Raw genomic sequence first — 23,709 nt, forward strand, 5'->3', positions numbered from 1 at the left:
GCTCAGACAGAGAAATTGATGCCTTGTAACCCAACAGCTAGCTGTGAAGGCAGATGAAGGCTACAACAGGTCCTCAGACCCCGATTGTATCGGATTTCCCTGGCATTGGACCAGGCTAAGGATCTGTGAATGACCGTGTTTGTCGGCCTGCAACGACATTCCCATTGTTAAACAAACTCACAAACAGGCATCTCTAGATTGACCCTGGATGTAGATATCCCGTCCTGGAATCAACCAAGAGACAATCTTCCTCACCACCGACGGATTGCCAAAATTTATAAAGAATTTATTTATTGACTCCTCAGTGCTGTACACAAGAATGGAAAAAATTCCACACATTTTGGTCAGATTGCTCTTCAAAATACAATACAACCATTTTGAAACAGTAGTGGAGAACCAGTTCAGGTGGTGTCATGGACACTTGGAAGCTCTATACCAGAGGTGGGAGTAAGTCAATATCAAGTCATTATCAAGCCATCAATCTGCAAGTCCCAAGTCAAGTCTCAAGTCAGCTTGCAAACAATTGGTTATCAGTATGACTTGAGACTTGACTTGGGACTTGCTGATTCATGACTTGAGAGTGACTTGGTGGTGACTTACTCCCACCTCTGCTCTTTATCCCTAGGAGACTATTACAAACTATCAATAATCTTCAAGATGTAGCAACAGGGGAAGTGTGATATTAATATTGCATTCAAGGGATCCCAGGGCTCTCCCCAGAAATTTGTACTGTATTAGTATACAATACATTCTTTTTTACAACTATTTTACAACCACAAAAAAATACAGCTATTTTTTGTGGTGAATAAGATGTCTCTTCTTTTGTGGTGTACAGTAGCTCTTCAGGAGCAGGGCTTGATATAACCAGTTTACCCCATTGGCCCACAGGGCCAGTAGAATTTAGAAGTTAGTGGCCCACAGTGTAGGAGCACTGGCCCATGGTTTTGCACGCAAGAGTTCATGATATTCCACCTTGAAATCCTGCAAATAAAACTGCCTATATAATATAAACCAGACCAGAAAAAACATAAAATAGTCTATGGACCATGAAGTTCAAAAAATAGAATTTATCAGAGGTCATTCTCAAGTTGTAAAAAAATAAAGTGACTCCCATAAAATTTAGAGGGCATTTTTAAAGCAACCCCCAGAGTTGGCTAACTCACAGTCAGAAATGTAAAATACAGATGTAGGTCCATATCAAAACTAAAAAGTATGCCTTGTCTAGATTGAAGTTATAGATCTAAAAATTGAAAAAAAAAAAATGCTCCTTTGCTAATGTTGTCACCGTGGGGTTTCCACAAAGGAAAGCTGGTTAGACTTTTAAACTAGCTTCAAAACAGCCAGGGTCTACCAGGATCAAGCATATACTTTACTTAGTTGTCAGCATACGACGGATAGGCCTTGCAGATTTGGCAGAAAACCTCATTCTTCTCTTGGTCATGACCAAGCCATGGCCATTTCTGTGGCCAGGTCGGGACAAAACCTCTCTTCCTCTTGTTTCTTTCATATAGCCTGTCTCTCTCCCGTAACTCATCATCACTAAGCTTCCTCTTCTGGCCAATTCCTTTAGCAAAACTCTTTCCTGGTTGTTGTCCGGGTTTGGGTGAATGTAGTTTAAACATATTTCAATTCGAATTTCTGTTAGATTTGCATCTTGTTCGTTTTCATTTCCTGCAGCTTCCTGCGCATTTAAAGATGCTAATGAACATTGCCGAAGATCGGTGACGGAAACGGCCAAACGCATGCTCCACACATCGACAACATACATTTCAATATGCGCGAGATTCTGCGGGAGCATGGAGCGTGGTTAGGGATGGGTATTGATAAGATTTTATCGATATCGATACCATTATCGATCCGATTCCTTATCGATTCCCTTATCGATACCACTTGTGAATTTTCTGTGTACTAAAAGTAGGCTTTAAAGGCTTTCTATGTCAACAACATTTTATTGAGTCTTAAAGTAAATAAATATGAAATTGGTCACTGGATTCTTAAACTCTGGACCTAAATAAACTCTACATGCTGGCTCCTTGATCTCTGAATATGAATAGAAATAAACAAATCTGTAGTTTCTGTCAAAAGCATTTCCTTTCAGACATTATTGACATGAATGTCTTTCCATACCTCTGAGCTGAGCTCTTGCAGCTGGCTGTGCTTCACGTCAGCATCAGTTTAATTCATAAAGAATGCAGGATGTCTCATTTTGGGAAGAAAAAACATTTTAGTCGATTGTAGTTTATTTTCTGTATTACAACGTTTGGAAAGAGGTGTCATTTTATTTAAAACGGCAATTTGTTTTGAAGTTATTAATTCCGACCGGACTCTGTCTCGGCAGAGAGCTGCGCAGCATTTGGAGCTGTGCCAATGGAACGGAGGACGATTCTCGTTTCTTGACTGCCACAAGACAAGATTCCTCTTAGCAACTTTAATCTGCACAAAAGTGACTCACAGTCACGATTGACATATTTTAATGGCTTTGAGAGGAGTTAAGAAGTGGACTTGCCGCTTCTGAAGAGTTATTACTATTATTGCTGTTGTTGCTATTATTATTATTAATATAGAAATAAAAATCAGTTACAAAATATTACAATTTTTAATACATTTGACTCTTTTACGACAACAAGCGCTGAGCCATTAATTATTATACAGAAAACAAATGCACACAAACGTTGCTGAAATCCCATCAGCTAATGCTAACTTTAACATTGAAAACGCCATAGACATGCTAACGTGTTAGCATCTGTCCAGTTTTTAAATTATAAAATACATCTATCAACTGTTTCAGAAGACCATAACAGGTCGGTTTAACATAAAAGGGTACATATTACTCACAGGCATATGCTCTTTAGGATTTTAGCGGGGGAAAAATTAAGATAAAGTCCAACGACCCAGCGGATCGAACCATTGCTTCATTGGTTCATGCTTCAAAGTGCAGTCGCTCTGCAGAAGCGTTGATTGCAGACCCTGCAGCGGGTCTGCAATCAACGTAGTGAAATGATCATTTTCCTGACAAAGACCCTCAAAAACAATGGCCGCTCTGAAGGCCCTATAAGGGAATCGTTAAGCAAAAAAACTATTGATATCGGTGGATCGAATCATTTCTTAACGATACCCGATGCGAGATGTGGTCCATGGTGCGAGACCAAAACAAATGAAGAAGAAGAAGACCAAAACAACAGTGGACTCGGTGAAGTTTGATGACATGGAGATGTGAAGAAATTCAACTTTGCCGCCACAAAATATAGTAAAATAAATAGAATTTTGCGTATTTTTGTAGTGGCCCGAGCAGGCCATCATTTGATAAATTGTACTGGCCCGTAGTGGCCCGAAAGTGGGCCAAATCGGCGCCGGGCCAGCGTGCAAATGGCTATGTCGTGCCCTGAGGAGCACCCCCAATTTCATTGTGAAATTGGTTGCCACAGCAGATCCGAGGTGGATCTGCATGTTGAATTGGCATAAGTTTTGCACCAGATGCCCTTCCTGACACAACTCCACATTACATGGAGAAATGTGGCACGGGTGGGTTTTAACCAGGAACCTTCTGCACTGAAATCAAGTGCATTAATCACTTGGCCATCACCTCTGCTAAAGACTATTCTATTCTAATACCGGTCCTGGTGGATCCTGCAGTTCCAGAGGGTTGTCTCTTCCAGCCCGAACCCCAGACCTCCCCTCAAGGGCAGTATCGTATTCTGCCTGGCTGTGTGTGTGCCTGAAGTAATGCATAGCTGCGGGGAGGTGACCTTCACAGCAGGCAGCTCACAGCATGCTGCGACGCAAGCACTTAGGAAAGAGGACAAGCCAGGCAAAAAGGAGGCAATGTGCAGCAGATCTTGGGTAATTACCCTTTTATACTATACACTCTGTGCATGTGGTTTCTCAAGCATCAGCCGTAATGAAGCATTCTTTATCTAAAGTCTATACTTTAAATAAAAAAAATATATTAATAAACAGAAAAATCCTAAGCCAGTCCTTTAATGTCTACAATATAGAGGGTGCCTTTTCTTCATATCATTATTTTTTCAAGTACAGAATTAATGCTGCATGATATCCTTCCAAACAGACCTTTTTTTCCCAGCTCTTTAACAGCGTACAAGTCACTCTTATGTGAAAGTCGGGTCAGTAAGAAAGCTGTGACTGAGCCGTTCCATAAGCTTTGAGTTTGCTGTGTCTTGAAGAAAATTGCTGTTTATCAAGGTGAAGCCAGTGCCAGAAAAAAGTTATTGGCAGTTATGTGAGGTGATGACGCAGCCAAATACGTCTCTGCTCATGAATGATGCATGTCCCCACCTGCCCTGATGGAGAAAGCAAGAGAAGCTGGATGACAGCTGGGTTGCTGTGTGTGCATGGTGCAGAACAAGGTGAGAGTCTTTATGGCACACCTCATCTCTCACTCTTTCTTTTGTTCTGCTTTTTCTTACTTGCTCGGTCATTTAGAATATACACAAAATGAGAGGTTCTGAGCAGAGCTGCTCTCTCTCAAATGTGTCTCAGTCTGTGCATTGACCTTCCTTTATGTCTCTTTCCAACCTTTCATTCTATCTCTTTCTCAGCCTTTAACTCCCTCTCTCTCCCCTGCTCTCTTTTAGTGTCTCCTCCTCACAGAGCCCTTCTTTTTTTTCTTTTTTTTTGTCAGAAACAATCACTGTACTTTCTGTCTCACTGCCCTGCTCTGCGGCAGTCTGAGACTCTGATATCAGGATGGAGAAAACGAGGGGAGAGAGTCTGGGTGGGTGCAGGATGCGTGCATGCAGGGCACGAACAGCAAAGACTACATAATGGTTTGTTGTCGTCATCACTGCAGCGTCATGACTGTATTGTCTTAGTATCAACAGCAAACACCCTTTCAGCATCATTACAGAATTCCACCACAATTCTGACAGCCCTCATGCAAGTGGCATGTACGAGCATGCAAAATATGCACACTGCATTGTTGCTTTGGAATGGCTACACTAATGCTTAGAACTGGTGCTGCAGTGCTTTTGGCTACGTTGATCTGTGTTCACGGATACACATGCACACACAAGCAAGGAATTTTAAGAATAAAGCCAAACCAGAAAGCCTGTTATCCTTCGGCTGAAAGTATAACTGTGACAGAGCCCAGAAGCAGTCTAACAATGAGATTAAAAGTGCTCAGAGAACACAGCTATACTGCACCCATGTTTCAGTATAAGACCAAGCCATCCACTTGAAATATTTGTAGCAGAATGTATGAAAAACTATGCACAAAAAATTGTGCATGTCCCATGTATTTTTCAGCTGGTAGGCTGATGACATCACTGAAAACAAGGCAGATTTTGTAATCTAAAAAAAAAACATAACAAAAAAAAACATTTAAATCTGCAGCTCTAGTGATGCAGAGCACTCTGTCACCCTCTCTGAGCCCCTCTCCATAGCCTGACGTACGCCTCCCAAAAAATTTTAACTACACGTCGAAACAAAGGAGAACAATAAAGGCTCTGGTTTCACTCCTTCCTCTCCCATCATGTTTAAAAGTTTTTGCAGTGCGCACGCCGATTACATTTCAATCATGGATCAAATCGAGGAATGTTTGGCAGAAATGTCCACAAATATGACCAACTTTACAACACGGAGTCGAAAAACTACAGAAGATGCTCAAATGACCTGCAATTCATGGAGGAAAATTGCACGTAACGCTGATTTGGAGATTGATGATTGTATAAAGAAGTGGAGGTCAGTGAGGGACAAACTGGTCCAGAAAAGGAAGAAAACATCCATCCATCCATTTTCTACACCCTCTTACTCTAATTAAGGGTCACAGGGGGCTGGAGCCTATCCCAGCAGCCATAGAGCATGAGGCAGGGTACACCATGGATAGAACTAGGGATGGGTATTGATAAGATTTTATCGATATCGATACCATTATCGATTCCGCTTATCAATCTGATTCCTTATTGATTCCCTTATTGATACCTCTTGTGAATTTTCTGTGTACTAAAAGTAGGCTTTACAGGTTTTCTATGTCAACAACATTTTATTGAGTCTTAAAGTAAATAAATGTGAAATTGGTCACTGGATCCTTAAACTCTGGACATAATAAACTCTACATGGTGGATCCTTGATCTCTGGAAATAAACAGAAATAAACAAAATCTGTAGTTTTTGTCAAAAGCATTTCCTTTCATACATTATTGGCATCAGTGTCTTTCCATACATCTGAGCTGAGCTCTTGCAGCCGGCCGTGCTGCACGCCAGGATGTATTTCATAAAGAACGTAGGACATCTTATTTTAATCGATTGTAGTTTATTGTCTGTATCACAGTGTTTGGAAAGAGGTGTCATTTTATTTAAACAAGACAAGAGTCCCAGTTAGTGACTTTAATCCACACAAAAATGAATCACGATTGACATATTTTAATGGCTTTGAGAGGGGTTAAGAAGCAGACTTGCCACTTCTGAAGAGCAGTGAATCAAAGAACCAACTAGCTAGTGGATTGAAGCACCGCTTCATTGGTTCACGTTTCAAAGTGGAGTCACGCTGCAGAAGTGGTTGATTACAGAGCTGCTGCAGGGTCTGTAATCAGCGTAGAGAAATGATCATTTTCCCAACAAACACCCTCAAAAACAGCGGCGGCTCTGAAGGACCGATAAGGGAATCATTAAGCAAAAAGGGTATTAATGACAGTGGATCGAATCAATTCTTAACGATACCCAAAAAGAACCAGTTCTCGATACCCAACCCTAGACAGAACGTAGTCTGTTACAGGGCCACATATAGACAGACAAACACATTCACACTCGCATATATGGACAAATTAAAGCTTCCACTCCACCTAACCTGCATATCTTTGGATGTGAGAGGAAGCTGGAGAACCTGGAGGGAACCCACACAAATATGGGGAAAACATGCAAACTCCACACAGAAAGGCCACAGGTGGGAGTTGGTCCCATGACCTTCTTGCTGTGAGAAAACAGTGCTGCCCACTGTGCTGCCCCCCCCCCCCCCCAAACAAACAAACAACAACAAAAAACAACCAGGACAGGGTTAGAGAAATATTTTTTGAGCTTACTGGTCAGGACCAGTAGCACCAATTTTGTTTCTGGTCCTCCTGGACTAAAGACCCGGTCCCACTGGTGTTTATGAAGATTTGCGCATGAATTGCGCACAGACTTGGTTTATATTCGCTAAACATCTGCAATATCCGTGAAGCATGCTTGTATGAGTCAGCCGACATCCGCACACGTCCGCAATTATCTGCAGTGGCACGTTTTTCCGTTGCCAGGATTTTTGAGCTGCACAAAAATTTTGTTGTTGATGACATCCACCTTACATACGCAATACATATGCAATACATACTCAATACATACTATCTGCCATCCAACAACATACCAATCATCTTGTCCAAGTCCAGCAGTTACTCCAGAGGCCGTGGTGTTGGTGTGAATAGTAATGCCAAAAGGCCCGAGTGCGCTTCTTTTATAACCGCAGTGCACGTCGCGCATGTGCAATACAACCACTGTTTCCACAGTTTGTGCGCAATGCATTCTCAATCCATCCGTAATACTTCCATGATAATTGCAATGCGTCTGATCCGTCTCCTCACTACATGCGTTATACACCCATGATTGTTCGTCATATGTTCGCTTTACATTAGTAATATATCCGTAATTCATACTGAGAAATTTGTCATTCTTGGCCAATTTTGTTGCGGACGACAACGCATGCCCGAAATTTGTATACTCATTCATGCGCAATTAATCCTCTCCCCAGTGGAACCGGGCCTTAAGGTAGTGGCCCCAGGTATTTGGAAGCTTACAGCCTCCAACGGCGAGCCTCAGTGTATCATTAATCGCCACATCATGCGTATGTATTCAATCAGTTACAGAACATTTTCATTTTTGTGTTGAATGCACGTAAAGTTCTAAATGTTTTCTTACGTGATCCTATGTTTTTATGTGAATATACTTTGCACCTTATACTTCGCTTTTCTGTGATTCTGGCCTTGTGCTTGTCTTATGCAGCCCAAATACAGCCTTTACTCTTGTTACTTGATCTATTCTTGCTATGTAAGCTCAATAACATCTCTGATTTCTTTTTTGGGGGGTGGGGGGGTGCAACAATTATATCTATTGCTTCTCAGACTAGTATGATCCAAATTTTATGATTGTTGAAGAAAATCATGTTCAAGTTTCATATGACATTCAGATTTTATAGCAAAATACAACACTTGATCTCAGTTAACTTTTTAGAGATTTAGAAAAAAAACAAAGCAAATTCAAAAGTCTGTTCAGACTCACTGTCTGTGCTTGATAAAGGATGTAATAGATTACAGTCAGTGGGCGCTGAACATTCTACAGAATTCTGAATCTGGATCTGCCTAATGACAGGTTGTCTTAAAAAAAAAACGCCTGCCTTAACTAAGCGGTGGACATCACTAAAAAGATTACATTTGGTAGAGTCACTCTTTTTTTCGAAGTCCACGGCAGAGTGGTTTTTTAAATTCTTAAAACCTGATTAAGTTCTGCATCTCTGTAAATCTGTGCCATGCAATGGCGTCAACGTTTGTGACAATTTTAAAGTTCTCCCTCGCGTCTTTGTGCGATTTTTCTGGATTATGCTTTTTCCTGGATTAATTTGTCACTCAATGAGGTCTTTTTTGTACAATCAACATCTCCAAACCAAAGGTAAGGTGTACTTTCCCCATCAATTTAGGTCCTTTTTCCGACTTTGTGTTGTAAAGTTGGTCATATTTGCAGACTTTTCTGCCAAACGTTTGATCTGTGATTGAAATTAAATCAGCGGGCACACTGCAAAAACTTTTAAATATGACAGGAGAGGAGTGAAAACATAAAAGTCACAGCAGCCTTTTGCAGGGTCTGATTTAGCAGGCACGTCAGCCTGAGGGGAGAGGTCTGAGTCAGGCAGAGGGCAAATGCGTCATCAGCTACAATATTATTATTTTATTGTATTTTCATCTAGCATGGCATCAAGCGGGACAAAAGTAAAAGTAGCTTCAAAATAGCTTCATTCATGACGTTAGTGGTGAGTGGCACATTGCGGGTCATTGCAATCTGCGAACAGCAGTTATACGAGGTCTGTGATAAAACTAACGTACCTTTTTATTTTTTTCAAAAACTATATGGATTTGAATCACGTGCTATTACATCAGACAACCTTGAACCCTTGTGCGCATGCATTCCTTAATTTTTTTCACGCCTGTCGGTTACGTCATTCGCCTGTGGGCTGGCTTTGAGTGAGGAGTGGTCCACCCCTCCCATCGGAATCTCTTTGTCTGAGAACTTCCTGAGAGACTGACGCTTTGCTTGAGCAAAATTTTTTCCAAAACTGTGAGGCACATCGAAGTGGACATCATTCGAGAAATTCAGCTGGTTTTCTGTGAAAATTTTAACGGCTGATGAGAGATTATGGACTGTTGCTGTCACTTTAAGGACTGCCCACGGAGCGGGACGTCGCGACGCGCCCTGAGCCGCTGCTGTCTGCCTGTTTCGAGCTGAAAGCTTCCAAATTTAATCCTCTGTTGACCCAGGACGTCGTAAGAGAACAGAGAACTTTCAGAAGAGGTCGGGATCAGCAGTTTATCCGGACATTCCACTGTTAAAGGAGATTTTATTAATGAAAGACGTGCGGACGGGTCCGCGCGTCGGGACGCAGCCGGCGCGGTGCAGTGGCACAGGAAAAACACCTCCGTGTTGATAACCATTTGTAAAAACCAGGCGGCTTTTGATGGCTTTCAGTTGAGTAAGTATCTGAGAAATTGTTTAACAGCTGGACATGTTCCAACTTGTCCTTAAGGCTTCCAACGGAGGTGTTTTTCCTGTGGCGGCGCGCGGCGCCGGCTGCGTCCCGACGCACGGACCCGTTCGCACTTTCTTTCATTACAAAATCTCCTTTAACAGTGGAATGTCCAGATAAACTGCTGATCCCGACCTCTTCTGAAAGTTCTCTGTTCTCTCACGACGTCCTGGGTCAACAGAGGCTTAAATTTGGAAGCTTTCAGCTCGAAACAGGCAGACAGTAGTGGCTCAGGGCGCGTCGCGACATCCCGCTCCGTGGGCAGTCCTTAATGCGACAGCAACAGTCCATAATCTCTCATCAGCCGTTAAAATTTTCACAGAAAACCAGCTGAATTTCTCGAATGATGTCCACTTCGATGTGCCTCACAGTTTTTGAAAAAATTTTGATCAAGCAAAGCGTCAGTCTCTCAGGAAGTTCTCAGACAAAGAGATTCCGACGGGAGGGGTGGACCACTCCTCACTCAAAGCCAGCCCACAGGCGAATGACGTAACCGACAGGCGTGAAAAAACTCTCCCATGCCCACGAGGGTTCACGCTTATCTGATGTAATCGCACGTGATTCAAATCCATATAGTTTTTGAAAAAATAAAAAGGTCCGATACTTTTCTAACAGACCTCGTATAAAGCGCAAGTATGAAAAACAATCGTTGGTCTTGTCTTACACTTTTAATCACTAGACCAGCAAGATTTTTAACTAGACATCAGTCTAGCAAGAGAAAATATCAACTAGACATAAGTCAAAATTTACTGGTCTGTGACGTCGGGCCAGTGGATTTCTCTACCCCTGCAGGAACAGTGGTGGTGCAGGCTGAAAGAAAGTCTCTGCCTTGTTCTCCATGTTGCACACCCTATTACTCCGGTGGTAAATTACAATATAACACCCACCAATGCGACAGAGAACTTTGAAAGGGTCATGCCCATGTAGAGATCATTGTGGGGCCACAGACTTTTGAGGAGTTGTAGAAGTATAAATCAGGCTTTATACTTTAACCCTAACATGTATTTTTGAATGTTAAGGCCTGGTCACATGGCACTAATGAAGGACAAGGAAGCCCAAATGAAATGGACTTTCATTGACTTTCATTGGCATTGTTTAACCTTTGTGCATCTTCTTTCCTGCAGCTGGCACTTTGTCAGGATTTTTAAACTGCCAGGTAATTTGAACGTAAACCTCAATTTGTCCATATTTCATTTTGATGCCATTCTTGACGGTTTCTTATCATTTGCTTAGTTTTTGTAACGTTAGCGTTTCGTTCGATCAGCTGAATGTTTTAATACAGTGCAGAAGCTGGTTTGTGAGCGCTGCTGTGGGGGAGAGATGCACAGACGGTGCTGGTGTGTGGTGTGGTGCTGGCCGGCCAGGAAGAATTTGTCAGCCTCCTCCGCCAGTACACAGCAGTCCATGATGGTGGTGTTGGCCAGCGCTGCGCGCAACTGAGGAAAGAGTTGCTGCACAAAAAGTCTGGCTGGTGTACTCTCAGGAGCTGCAGCATTCTGTTCTTTAGCTTTGAAGGGCTTGCTGTCCTCCAGCCTGTGCAGAGAGAAGAGCCTGCTGGCCCTTTCAGCATCTTACAGTTCAGAAGTTTTTAGGTGATCCTTTATAGGCTGCTTATTTGTTCGCAGCGGGGGAGGGGAGGTTTGCAGGAACACGATCAGCCTTGTTGCCATGGAGCTGCTCAGGGCCGACATGGTCCTTGATGGGCTGCATATTTGTTTGCAGCAGGAGGGCTTTTCAGGAGCGCAATCAACCTCATTGCCGTGGAGCTGCTGAGGGCTGACACAACATAGTAATATTTCGTGTTGTGTGCGGTGATGTCTCGGAGCAAACTGCGCCTCGCTTTGTGTAAACCAGGCGGCAGTTTACAGAAGCGTAAATTTGAGCATCAAGTGTGAAAAAGTTCCAGCAGCAGTGTCCATTCACGTGTGAACAGCTTTGCTCCACAGAGGTGTGACATATGAAAACAGAAAATCCTTTGTGATCGCAAATGGCTGCATTCTTTTCTGAACAAAGTTTCAGTCTCTGAATTATGTACGATACAGTCCTTTCGTGCACGTGTGTAAGTGCGCTACAACACATTCAAACACTGAATGCATTCATCCAGTGTGAATCAGCTGGAGAGAAGGTGAAGTGCGTGCGTGTGTGTGTCTGATCCACGTATGCAGTGCCTGTGCGTGCGTGATCAGAACTGGTAATCGAAACCCGTGCGTGCGTGTGACTAAATGCTTTATCCACACAGCCGCTGCGCCCGGTGATCATAAACACCAGGGTTTTTTTTAAAAAAGGCAGAGAGAGAGAGAGACAGCACTGTCTCTCTCTTTTCCCCCTTCTCTCTTTCTTTCTCTCTCCCTCCATCCCCCTGTCTCGCTGTCAGTGCTGAAAGAAGAATCTTTAAGTTTGCTTGTGAGTTTAAATGGCAATATTATCTATTGTTTTGGGACACAGAAGGAATCTGAACGTTGCGAACTGATGTTTCCAGCTATGACAAGGAGGCAGTGTGTCCTGCTGTACATGATCAGGAAATGTGCCGTTTACTTTACCTTTTTGAGAACGGAGCGCTCCGGTCATGTTCCTCCCATCTTGAAATCTGCCATTATCAACCCAGTTCTTAAAAAAAAAAACCCTCTTGATCCACAAGATCTGGCAAGTTACAGACCCATCCCCAATCTTCCCTTTCTGGCAAAAATGTTGTGAAAGTGTAGGAACACGGACCCACAACAGGGGGCGCAAATGAACGGACAATGGAGGAAGTCAAATAACAACACTTTACTGTTGTGAATGAGCACAACAAACACGGCAGGTCACAATAGTATGCAATGAAGTCAATTTACAGAACGTGTCATGTGGGCAGGCTCGAAGATAAGAGACGTCTGTCCAAAGCAGAACCGGAACCACACGATTTCCTCCGCCACCGAACCCCGGGAATACTGGAGCCGCCAAGTCCCGAACTCCCAGGTGGCCACTGCCTCCGCTTGTCGGATCTGGTACTGCTGGCGAGGAACAAAAACAGTTAGATGTAGGTGTGTTTATACCCAGCAACACGTATGGTGGGAAATCCACCTCCACCTCTCGTTGAAAAGTCTGCTGTCAAAAAACACAAAGCAACAATATTCTTCTGTCGAAAAGACAACTTGATTGGCTGAGCTCGTTACCTCCTAAGCATAGCGATATCTCGGCAAAGAAGTGGAGATGTCGTCCTGCTGATATACGATTGAAGATCAGATGATTGGTGACAGCTGTCACAGGTAATAAGTGACAGCTGTCACCCCGGCTGCTCCTGTGAGGCGGTGGCGCCCTCTTGTGCCTGGAGCCCGCACTCCAGGCAGGGTGCCCTCTGGTGGTTGTGGGCCAGCAGTACCTCCTCTTCAGCGGCCCACACAACAGGACCCCCCCCCTCAACGGGCGCCTCCTGGCGCCCGACCAGGCTTGTCCGGGTGGCGGCGGTAGAAATCGGCCAGGAGGGCCGGGTCTAGGATGAAGCTCCTCTTCACCCAGGAGCGTTCTTCGGGTCCGTACCCCTCCCAGTCCAACAAATACTGGAAGCCCCGGCCCATCCTACGGACATCCAAGAGCCGGCGCACAGACCAAGCCAGCCCACCATCGATGACCCGGGCAGGAGGCGGTGCCAGACCCGGAGCACAGAGGGGTGAGGTGTGATGCGGTTTTATCCGAGACACATGGAAAACAGGATGGATCCGCAGTGAGGCCGGAAGCTGAAGCCGCACTGCGGCTGGACTGATGACCTTGAGTATCTTGAAGGGACCGATGTAACGGTCCTGCAGTTTTGGGGAGTCCACTTTGAGGGGAATGTCTTTTGTCGACAACCACACCTCCTGCCCTGGCCGATATGCAGGGGCCGGGGTCCGCCGGTGGTCTGCATGGGCTTTTGCCCTCGTCCGGGTCTTCAGCAAAGCAGAACGGGCGGCGCGCCACACCCGACGGCACTTCCGCAGGTGGGCCTGGACCGAGGGCACACCGACCTCTCCCTCGACCACCGGAAACAACAGGGGCTGGTACCCCAGACACACCTCAAAAGGGGAGAGGCTGGTGGCAGAAGACACCTGGCTGTTATGGGCATACTCGATCCAGGCCAAATGGGTACTCCAGGCCGCCGGGTGCGTGGCCGTCACGCAGCACAGGGCCTGTTCCACCTCCTGATTGGCCCGTTCTGCCTGCCCGTTGGTCTGAGGATGATACCCGGACGAGAGACTCACCGTGGCCCCCAGTTCCCGGCAGAAGCTCCTCCAGACTTGCGAGGAGAACTGGGGACCGCGATCGGAGACGATGTCTGTTGGAATCCCATGCAGCCGGACGACGTGGTGGACCAGGAGGTCTGCTGTTTCCTGGGAAGTCGGGAGCTTCGGGAGGGCCACGAAGTGGGCCGCCTTGGAGAATCGGTCCACTATCGTGAGGATGGTGGTGTTGCCCTGGGACGGCGGGAGGCCCGTGACAAAATCCAGGCCGATGTGGGACCAGGGGCGATGAGGCACAGGCAGCGGCTGGAGCAGTCCCGGTGCCCTGCGGTGGTCAGCCTTGCCCCTGGCGCAGGTGGTGCAGGCCTGGATATAATCCCGAACGTCAGCCTCCAGGGACGCCCACCAGAAGCGCTGCCGGACAACTGCCACGATTCTTCGCACCCCCGGATGACAGGAGAACTTGGAGCCGTGACAGAAGTCCAAGACTGCAGCCCTGGCCTCTGGTGGGACATAAAGTTTGTTCTTCGGCCCGGTTCCGGGGTCTGGGCTCCGTGCCAGGGCCTCCCGGACGGTCTTCTCCACGTCCCAGGTGAGGATGGCCACGATAGCGGACTCCGGGATGATAGGTTCCGGTGGATCCGACAACTCAGTTTTGACTTCGTCTTCATGCACCCGGGACAAGGCATCCGATCTCTGGTTCTTGGTTCTTGGTAGGTGATCCGGAAGTCAAAACGGCCGAAGAACAGTGACCAGCGGGCTTGCTTGGGGTTCAGCCGCTTGGCGGTCCTGATATACTCCAGGTTCCGGTGGTCAGTGAAAACCGTGAATGGCACGGACGTTCCCTCCAACAGATGTCTCCACTCTTCAAGAGCCTCTTTCACCGCAAGGAGTTCTTGATTGCCGACGTCATAGTTCCGTTCAGCCGGGGTCAACCTGCGGGAAAAATAGGCACACGGGTGAAGGACCTTATCGGTCTCTCCGCTCTGGGACAGCACGGCTCCTATCCCTGAGTCAGAGGCGTCCACTTCAACCATGAACTGGCGGCTAGGGTCGGGCTGCACCAAAACTGGCGCAGTAGAGAACCTTCGTTTCAACTCCTTGAACGCGGCTTCGCACCGATCCGACCAGGTGAAGGGGACTTTTGGAGAGGTCAGGGCTGTCAGGGGGCTAACTACCTGACTGTAGCCCTTAATGAACCTCCTATAGAAATTAGCGAAGCCGAGGAACTGTTGCAGCTTCCTACGGCTTGTTGGTTGGGGCCAATCTCTCACCGCCGCAACCTTGGCCAGATCAGGGGCGACGGAGTTGGAGGAGATTATAAACCCCAGGAAGGACAAAGACGTGCGGTGAAACTCGCATTTCTCGCCCTTCACAAACAGTCGGTTCTCTAACAACCGCTGCAGGACCTGACGTACATGCTGGACATGGGTGTCAGGATCCGGAGAAAAGATGAGAATATCATCCAGATATACGAAGACGAATCGGTGCAGGAAGTCCCGCAAGACGTCGTTAACCAAGGCTTGGAACGTCGCGGGGGCGTTGGTGAGGCCGAACGGCATGACCAGGTACTCAAAGTGACCTAACGGGGTGTTAAATGCCGTCTTCCATTCGTCTCCCTTCCGGATCCGAACCAGGTGATACGCATTTCTAAGATCCAGCTTAGTAAAGATTTTGGCTCCATGCAGGGGGGTGAACACGGAATCTAACAATGGCAACGGGTATCGGTTGCGAACCGTAATCTCATTCAGCCCCCTGTAATCAATGCATGGACGGAGTCCGCCATCTTTCTTGCCCCCATCGGGGAGGTGGAGTTCCGGATCAGCCCGGCAGCTAATGAGTCCCGGATGTAGGTCTCCATTGATTCGTGCTCAGGTCGTGAGAGGTTGTACAGCCTGCTGGACGGGAACTCAGCGCCTGGAACCAAATCAATGGCACAATCGTACGGACGGTGCGGGGGAAGGGTGAGTGCCAGATCCTTACTGAAGACGTCAGCAAGATCGTGGTACTCAACCGGCACTGCCGTCAGATTGGGAGGGACTTTGACCTCCTCCTTAGCCTGTGAACCGGGAGGAACCGAGGATCCTAAACACCCCCGTTGGCAGGTTTCGCTTCCCTGAGCCACCACCCCAGACGGCCAATCAATCCGGGGATTGTGCTTCAACATCCATGGGATGCCCAAAATCATGCGGGAGGTAGAAGGAGTTACAAAAAACTCAATCTCCTCCCGATGGTTTCCAGACACCACCAGAGTTACTGGTTGTGTCTTGTGTGTGAGTAAAGGGAGGAGGGTGCCATCTAGTGCCCGCACCTACAATGGCGAAGGAAGCGCCACCAGAGGGAGCCCTACCTCCCTTGCCCATCTGCTGTCTAGCAGATTCCCTTCTGACCCCGTGTCCACCAGTGCTCGGGCTTGAAGGGTTAAATCCCCGCTCAGGATTGTGACTGGGAGTCGTGTAGCAATTTGTGTGTGTCTTACTTGAATGTTTTGACCCCCCCTTAGCCCAGTCTCTAAGGGCGAGTGTTGTTGTTTTGGCCGTTTGGGGCAGTTTCTATGTGTGTGCTCAGTTGAGCTGCAGAGAAAACACTCTCCACGGATCAGCCTCCCCATTTTGCCCCTGTGCATTTCCCTAACAATGGCAGCAGGGGGAGCTGTTGCCCCACAAAGCGCTGCGGCTGTGGAGCGTGGGGAGGGCGGCCCCTTTTCGAACCCGGAAGGGAGAGGGGCGGCGCGTATCCGGTCACGTCCTTCGCCTCGCTCCCGACGGCGTTCCTCCAACCGATTGTCTAACCGTATAACGAGATCGATAAGCCCATCTAAATCCCGCGGTTCCTCCTTAGCTACCAGCTGCTCCTTCAGAACCAACGACAGTCCGTTTATGAAGGCGGCGCGGAGCGCAACATTATTCCAGCCGGACCTCGCAGCCGCGATGCGGAAGTTGACTGCATAAGCGGCTGCGCTCTTGCGTCCCTGTCTCATTGACAGCAGCACTGTTGAAGCGGTCTCTCCTCTGTTAGGGTGATCAAACACTGTTCTGAACTCCCCCACAAACCCAGTGTATGCTGATAACAACCGTGAGTTCTGTTCCCAGAGCGCCGTAGCCCAGGCGCGTGCTTTACCCCGAAGCAGAGCAATCACATAAGCTATCTTACTGGCATCAGTCGCGTACATGACGGGACATTGTGCGAAGACGAGCGAACACTGCATAAGAAAGTCCGCGCACGTCTCCACACAACCCCCGTACGGCTCTGGAGGGCTTATGTATGCTTCAGGGGAAGGTGGGAGGGGTCGTTGAACGACCTGTGGAACGTCACTGTTGCGCACAGGATCGGCAGGAGGGGGAGCCGCAGCAGCGCCCTGAGGGCGCGCTTCCACCTGCGTGGCGAGAGCCTCCACCCTGCGGTTAAGGAGAACGTTCTGCTCGGTCATTAGATCCAACCGAGCCGTAAAAGCGGTGAAGATTAGCTGCAACTCACCGATCATGCCTCCTGCAGACGCCTGTGCGCCCTGCTCTTCCATTGGCCGTTCAACAGCCGGTTGACGCCCCTCGGGGTCCATGACGTTGGCCGAGATATCCTGTTGTGAAAGTGTAGGAACACGGACCCACAACAGGGGGCGCAAATGAACGGACAATGGAGGAAGTCAAATAACAACACTTTACTGTTGTGAATGAGCACAACAAACACGGCAGGTCACAATAGTATGCAATGAAGTCAGTTTACAGAACGTGTCATGTGGGCAGGCTCGAAGATAAGAGACGTCTGTCCAAAGCAGAACCGGAACCACACGATTTCCACCGCCACCGAACCCCGGGAATACTGGATCCGCCAAGTCCCGAACTCCCAGGTGGCCACTGCCTCCGCTTGTCGGATCTGGTACTGCTGGCGAGGAACAAAAACAGTTAGATGTAGGTGTGTTTATACCCAGCAACACGTATGGTGGGAAATCCACCTCCACCTCTCGTTGAAAAGTTTGCTGTCAAAAAACACAAAGCAACAATATTCTTCTGTCGAAAAGACAACTTGATTGGCTGAGCTCGTTACCTCCTAAGCATAGCGATATCTCGGCAAAGAAGTGGAGATGTCGTCCTGCTGATATACGATTGAAGATCAGATGATTGGTGACAGCTGTCACAGGTAATAAGTGACAGCTGTCACCCCGGCTGCTCCTGTGAGGCGGCGGCGCCCTTTTGTGCCTGGAGCCCGCACTCCAGGCAGGGTGCCCTCTGGTGGTTGTGGGCCAGCAGTACCTCCTCTTCAGCGGCCCACACAACAAAAAATTCTTGAAAAAAATGTTTTGGTCCATATTCAAGTTAATTTACTTGAAAGCTGTATTCTGGAAAAATTCCAATCTGGTTTCCGTAGAACTCATAGTCCAGAGACAGCACTGGTCCAGGTCACAAATGAGATTTATTGTAAATGTAATGTGCATTATAAATAAAATTTCATTATTATTATTTATCATTGCTTATCCTTGCACACGCTGTTTGATGAACATTTTCCTCTATTTGCACCCACCTTGTGTGTTTTTTAAGAGCTGACGTAACATATGAATTTCTTCTCTGTGAGATCAATAAAGTTTATCTTATCTTATTTTTACATAGCGACCACAGAGATCATTGGACTGCATGCTTCTAGTAGCATTGCTAACTACAGCAGCAGGCGTGAATTTGCATTTAATATGAATATTATAATGTACTTTTGTTTACAGTTTTCATAAGATTTAAGGACTACATATTTCCTCCTGTTTCCTATGGTTGTAAATGTCTGATTTGTCCTATTTGCTTGGTCTGAGACCGAGACCGGTCTGAGAGCAGGTATTACTTTGGAGGATAATTGCTGAGGATAAACTACCTCTTCGTAGGGGGCTACATTGATTTGGACAGAGTGTTTGTGTAAGGCTGAGTAACAGTGGTAGATCTCAACACTTATCACGAGCCGACTCGGTGCATGGTGCATGGCATGTACATTGTGGAGGAAAGCCATGAAGTCACATATTAATGCAGTCAGATGGTGTTTACTTGCAGCACTCAAACATCTGTCTGGTGAACAGTGTGTCAACATTTACCATGATTTTATTTTAACTAGGGATGTCCTGATCCAATCACGTGATCGGAAATCGGGCCCGATCATGCGGTTTCAGACTTGATTGAAATCGGACGTTGCATCCCGATCAGGAATCTGATACAGATTTTATCCTCATTATTATGATCAGCGCTATTTCAGGCTCATTATTGCATATTAATGTGCCTTTCACGCGTCGGAAGCGTCAGAGGTGTGAGACGCGTTGCTTTTTAGAGGTGTCAGAAGCGTTGCGCCAAAAGCCGAGCTAAAGCGACGCTTCTGACGGGAGCGCGCATTGCCACTTGTCGGCAGGCTGACGCAGTCAAAGTTCAACCCAATCTTTTTTTTTTAATTGAACAAAAGAAAAAAGATACCAGATACTGACTGGTATCCCCCCCCCCAATAAAACAGAACTACACCTTTTAGAGTGGCCTTTTATTGTGGACCGTCTAAGGCACACCTGTGCACTAATCATGGTGTCGAATCAGCATCTTGGTATGGCACACCTGTGAGGTGGGATGGATTATCTCAGCAAAGGAGAAGTGCTCACTATCACAGATTTAGACTGGTTTGTGAACAGTATTTGAGGGAAATGGTGATATTGTGTATGTGGAAAAGGTTTTAGATCTTTGAGTTCATCTCATACAAAATGGGAGCAAAATCAAAAGTGTTGCATTTATATTTTTGTTGAGTGTACTAACATTCTTTATTTTGCAGGTTGTTTGTGAAAATGTTCAATCAGCACAGTGTGAATGGGTTCTGGTTTTTGCTGTCGCAAAACAGTGTACACACACACACAGTTCATTGCCGCAGTTGCACTTCTGGTGTTAGTGTTGGAGCACTTCTGCAATAATCTCATGCAAATACAACCCCTGGCAAAAATTATGGAATCACCGGCCTCGGAGGATGTTCATTCAGTTGTTTAATTTTGTAGAAAAAAAGCAGACCACAGACATGACACAAAACTAAAGTCATTTCAAATGGCAACTTTCTGGCTTTAAGAAACACTATAAGAAATCAGGAAAAAAAAATTGTGGCAGTCAGTAACGGTTACTTTTTTAGACCAAGCAGAGGGAAAAAAATATGGAATCACTCAATTCTGAGGAAAAAATTATGGAATCATGAAAAACAAAAGAACGCTCCAACACATCACTAGTATTTTGTTGCACCACCTCTGGCTTTTATAACAGCTTACAGTCTCTGAGGCATGGACTTAATGAGTGACAAACAATACTCTTCATCAATCTGGCTCCAACTTTCTCTGATTGCTGTTGCCAGATCAGCTTTGCAGGTTGGAGCCTTGTCATGGACCATTTTCTTCAACTTCCATCAAAGATTTTCAATTGGATTAAGATCTGGACTATTTGCAGGCCATGACATTGACCCTATGTGTCTTTTTGCAAGGAATGTTTTCAGTTTTTGCTCTATGGCAAGATGCATTATCATCTTGAAAAATGATTTCATCATCCCCAAACATCCTTTCAATTGATGGGATAAGAAAAGTGTCCAAAATATCAACGTAAACTTGTGCATTTATTGATGATATAATGACAGCCATCTCCCCAGTGCCTTTACCTGACATGCAGCCCCATATCATCAATGACTGTGGGAATTTACATGTTCTCTTCAGGCAGTCATCTTTATAAATCTCTTTGGAACGGCACCAAACAAAAGTTCCAGCATCATCACTTTGCCCAATGCAGATTCGAGATTCATCACTGAATATGACTTTCATCCAGTTATCCACAGTCCACGATTGCTTTTCCTTAGCCCATTGTAACCTTGTTTTTTTCTGTTTAGGTGTTAATGATGGCTTTCATTTAGCTTTTCTGTATGTAAATCCCATTTCCTTTAGGCGGTTTCTTACAGTTTGCTCACAAACGTTGACTCCAGTTTCCTCCCATTCGTTCCTCATTTGTTTTGTTGTGCATTTTCGATTTTTGAGACATATTGCTTTAAGTTTTCTGTCTTGACGCTTTGATGTCTTCCTTGGTCTACCAGTATGTTTGCCTTTAACAACCTTCCCATGTTGTTTGTATTTGGTCCAGAGTTTAGACACAGCTGACTGTGAACAACCAACATCTTTTGCAACATTGCGTGATGATTTACCCTCTTTTAAGAGTTTGATAATCCTCTCCTTTGTTTCAATTGACATCTCTCGTGTTGGAGCCATGATTCATGTCAACAGCTCTCCAAGGTGTGATCACTCCTTTTTAGATGCAGACTAACGAGCAGATCTGATTTGATGCAGGTGTTAGTTTTGGGAATGAAAATTTACAGGGTGATTCCATAATTTATTCCTCAGAATTGAGTGAATCCATATTTTTTCCCTCTGCTTGGTCTAAAAAAGTAACCGTTACTGACTGCCACAATTTTTTTTCTTGATTTCTTATAGTGTTTCTTAAAGCCAGAAAGTTGGCATTTGAAATGACTTTAGTTTCGTGTCATGTCTGTGATCTGCTTTTTTTCTACAAAATTAAACAACTGAATGAACATCCTCCGAGGCCGGTGATTCCATAATTTTTGCCAGGGGTTGTAATATGTTGTGAAGTGTGAGATTTTATGGTATCTTGATGAAATGGGGATGCCTGCACGGTGTGTGTGTGTGTGTGTGCGCGCGTGCATTCGAGCCAGTGTGTTCAGGTGTTTCTGATTTTCTTTTTGTGCAGGTTTGACAATGTACTTAAAGTTATAGCACAACAGATGTTGGTTGTAGTGGATGAAAACATAAATGTGTTTACTCTAATGTGAAGTGCACCCACAGCTTTTATATCTATGTGACTTTTACAACAAATGTGCAAACATGGCACCCTCAAGGATGAGGCAGTGTGCTTTTAAACCGCTGTCAGACATAAAGCAAAGTGTGCCACCTTAATATTGTCAAGGACACTCATTAGAATACATAGTGTACCTCTATCACGCCCTGAATCATTGTATATTCAATTACTGTTGTTATTATTTAAATACCACTATCTGCTTCTTCATCCTGATTCACTCCAACATGCAGTGGCATCTATATCTGACTAGGTTTGAAGCCCAAAACTCATATTCTCTCTCTCTCTCTCTCAACATTCAAGCAGTCAATTTTGTCAATCGGATTATAAAACTTTGCCAGGGCACTGCATATAGGCCGATCAATGTTAGATGCAAGATATGTGCATTGATACATACAGAGGGGAGGATGACAGCAAAATGAGCCATATTGTAATGCTGAATATTCAGGAACATAATAGCTTCAGCCTTTTGCAACTCAACATCTGACTGTGTTTAGTAGGGTGGTTGATAAAGGTCTCCAAGCCCCTGATGATGTCATTATGACATCATTAACCATGGGAAAATTTTACATGATTTTTGATGAAAATATTCAACCCAATTTTTTAGCTGGAAGAAAGCGAGATAGCTCAAATTTGAGAACATCCAGTGTGCAAGAGACTCATCTGAGCTTTTACAAAAGCATCTTGAATTTGTTTCTCCCTCTTTCCTTTTTGGAGTAAATAGCGATTAAATGGTAAATGGGCTGCATTTATATAGCATTTCTCCATCTGCATCAGACACTCAAAGCGCTTAACACACTAATGCCTCACATTCACCCCAATGTGAGGGTGCTGCCATGCAAGGTAGCGGAAGTCGGGGTACAGTGGATCAGAAATGTTGTTTTGTGGCAGCATAAACACATTGGGCCTCATGTATCAACGTGCGTACGGCGATATCTGAGCGTATATGGGGTGTACGCCAAAACGGCTGCGCCACTTGGCGTTTATCAATGTGGTCGTTGGCGTACGCTGCGCTGAAAATATACACCAGGTCGAGAGGTGGTGTAAATTATACGCCAAAATGAACCAGCACTGGAATCCACATAAAAATGAATATGATCGGCCTGATAAACAGTACAAATCCCGCAGCGCTGACTGCAAAGAAAGTGCTGCTCGCCTTTTTCTCCAGAGCCTGGAGCCAGAGCAGCGCTGAGCTTAACTTTATGTGGTGTGATCGTTTTAGACAATGAAATTGATAATTACAACTGTAGTGTTCTCATTCCCTTCGCCCGTGCTGCAATCAGTGTCGTCTCCATTCGTTTGTCACAATAAAATAAAAGAAAAAGAAATACATTTTAAGAATAAAGAAATCTGAAAAATTAGGCGTGTCTTATTAATTGAGCGAGCAAATATCCACGTCAAGAATTATTAACATGTGGAAAGAGAATACAGTGGTCCCTCGCTATAACGCGGTTCACCTTTCGCAGCCTCGTCGTTTCGCAGAGTTTTTAGTCCAATTTTGCATGCTTTTTTTTTTTTTTGCAGTGCTCTGTGTTCTGCGTGTCTGTTTATAAGAATCTTCTCGCCCAGAAGAAAAAAGAGTGCCAACAACTACTCATAACTGTGTTTGTCACTCGGAAAAAAACACCTGCAGCCAGGTGTGAGTGGAAAAAGGCACGGCGTCAGGATGCAGAGGCACGATCTGTGAAATACTGGTCAGTCACTATTAATAATTTCTTATATGTCCAACCTCGTAGGTTGATTGTTAAAATTAAATTCGTTAGTTCTAAAAGCCATCATAATTATTTATAGGAAAATGTTTTATTTTTATTTCTCAAACAAATGTTTGGGCCTGAAAACAGTTTGGTCTTATTTTTCTAATAAGGTTTGAACTTTGAGAGTGTTTACACATGAGAGAAAAG

At 45.4% G+C, this 23,709-nt stretch overlaps 1 protein-coding gene across 4 annotated transcripts in view; it reads left to right on the forward strand.

The window, feature by feature from the left end:
* The window catches only part of znf385a (zinc finger protein 385A), a 254,473-nt gene that overhangs the window by 55,330 nt on the left and 175,434 nt on the right, over positions 1 to 23,709 (forward strand). The window contains exon 1 of one of the 4 annotated variants that reach the window (XM_034172388.1): positions 4,228 to 4,364. The exons of 2 other annotated variants lie outside the window; for them this stretch is intronic. In XM_034172388.1, the coding sequence (XP_034028279.1) occupies positions 4,277 to 4,364 (88 nt within the window). In that variant the 5' untranslated portion in view covers positions 4,228 to 4,276. Of the gene's footprint in view, positions 1 to 4,227; positions 4,365 to 23,709 lie in introns of those variants that run through there. One more of the 4 variants, XM_034172387.1, reaches the window with a different exon arrangement.

Source organism: Thalassophryne amazonica, chromosome 6 (genome assembly GCF_902500255.1).
Source record: "Thalassophryne amazonica chromosome 6, fThaAma1.1, whole genome shotgun sequence".
NCBI lineage: Eukaryota > Metazoa > Chordata > Actinopteri > Batrachoidiformes > Batrachoididae > Thalassophryne > Thalassophryne amazonica.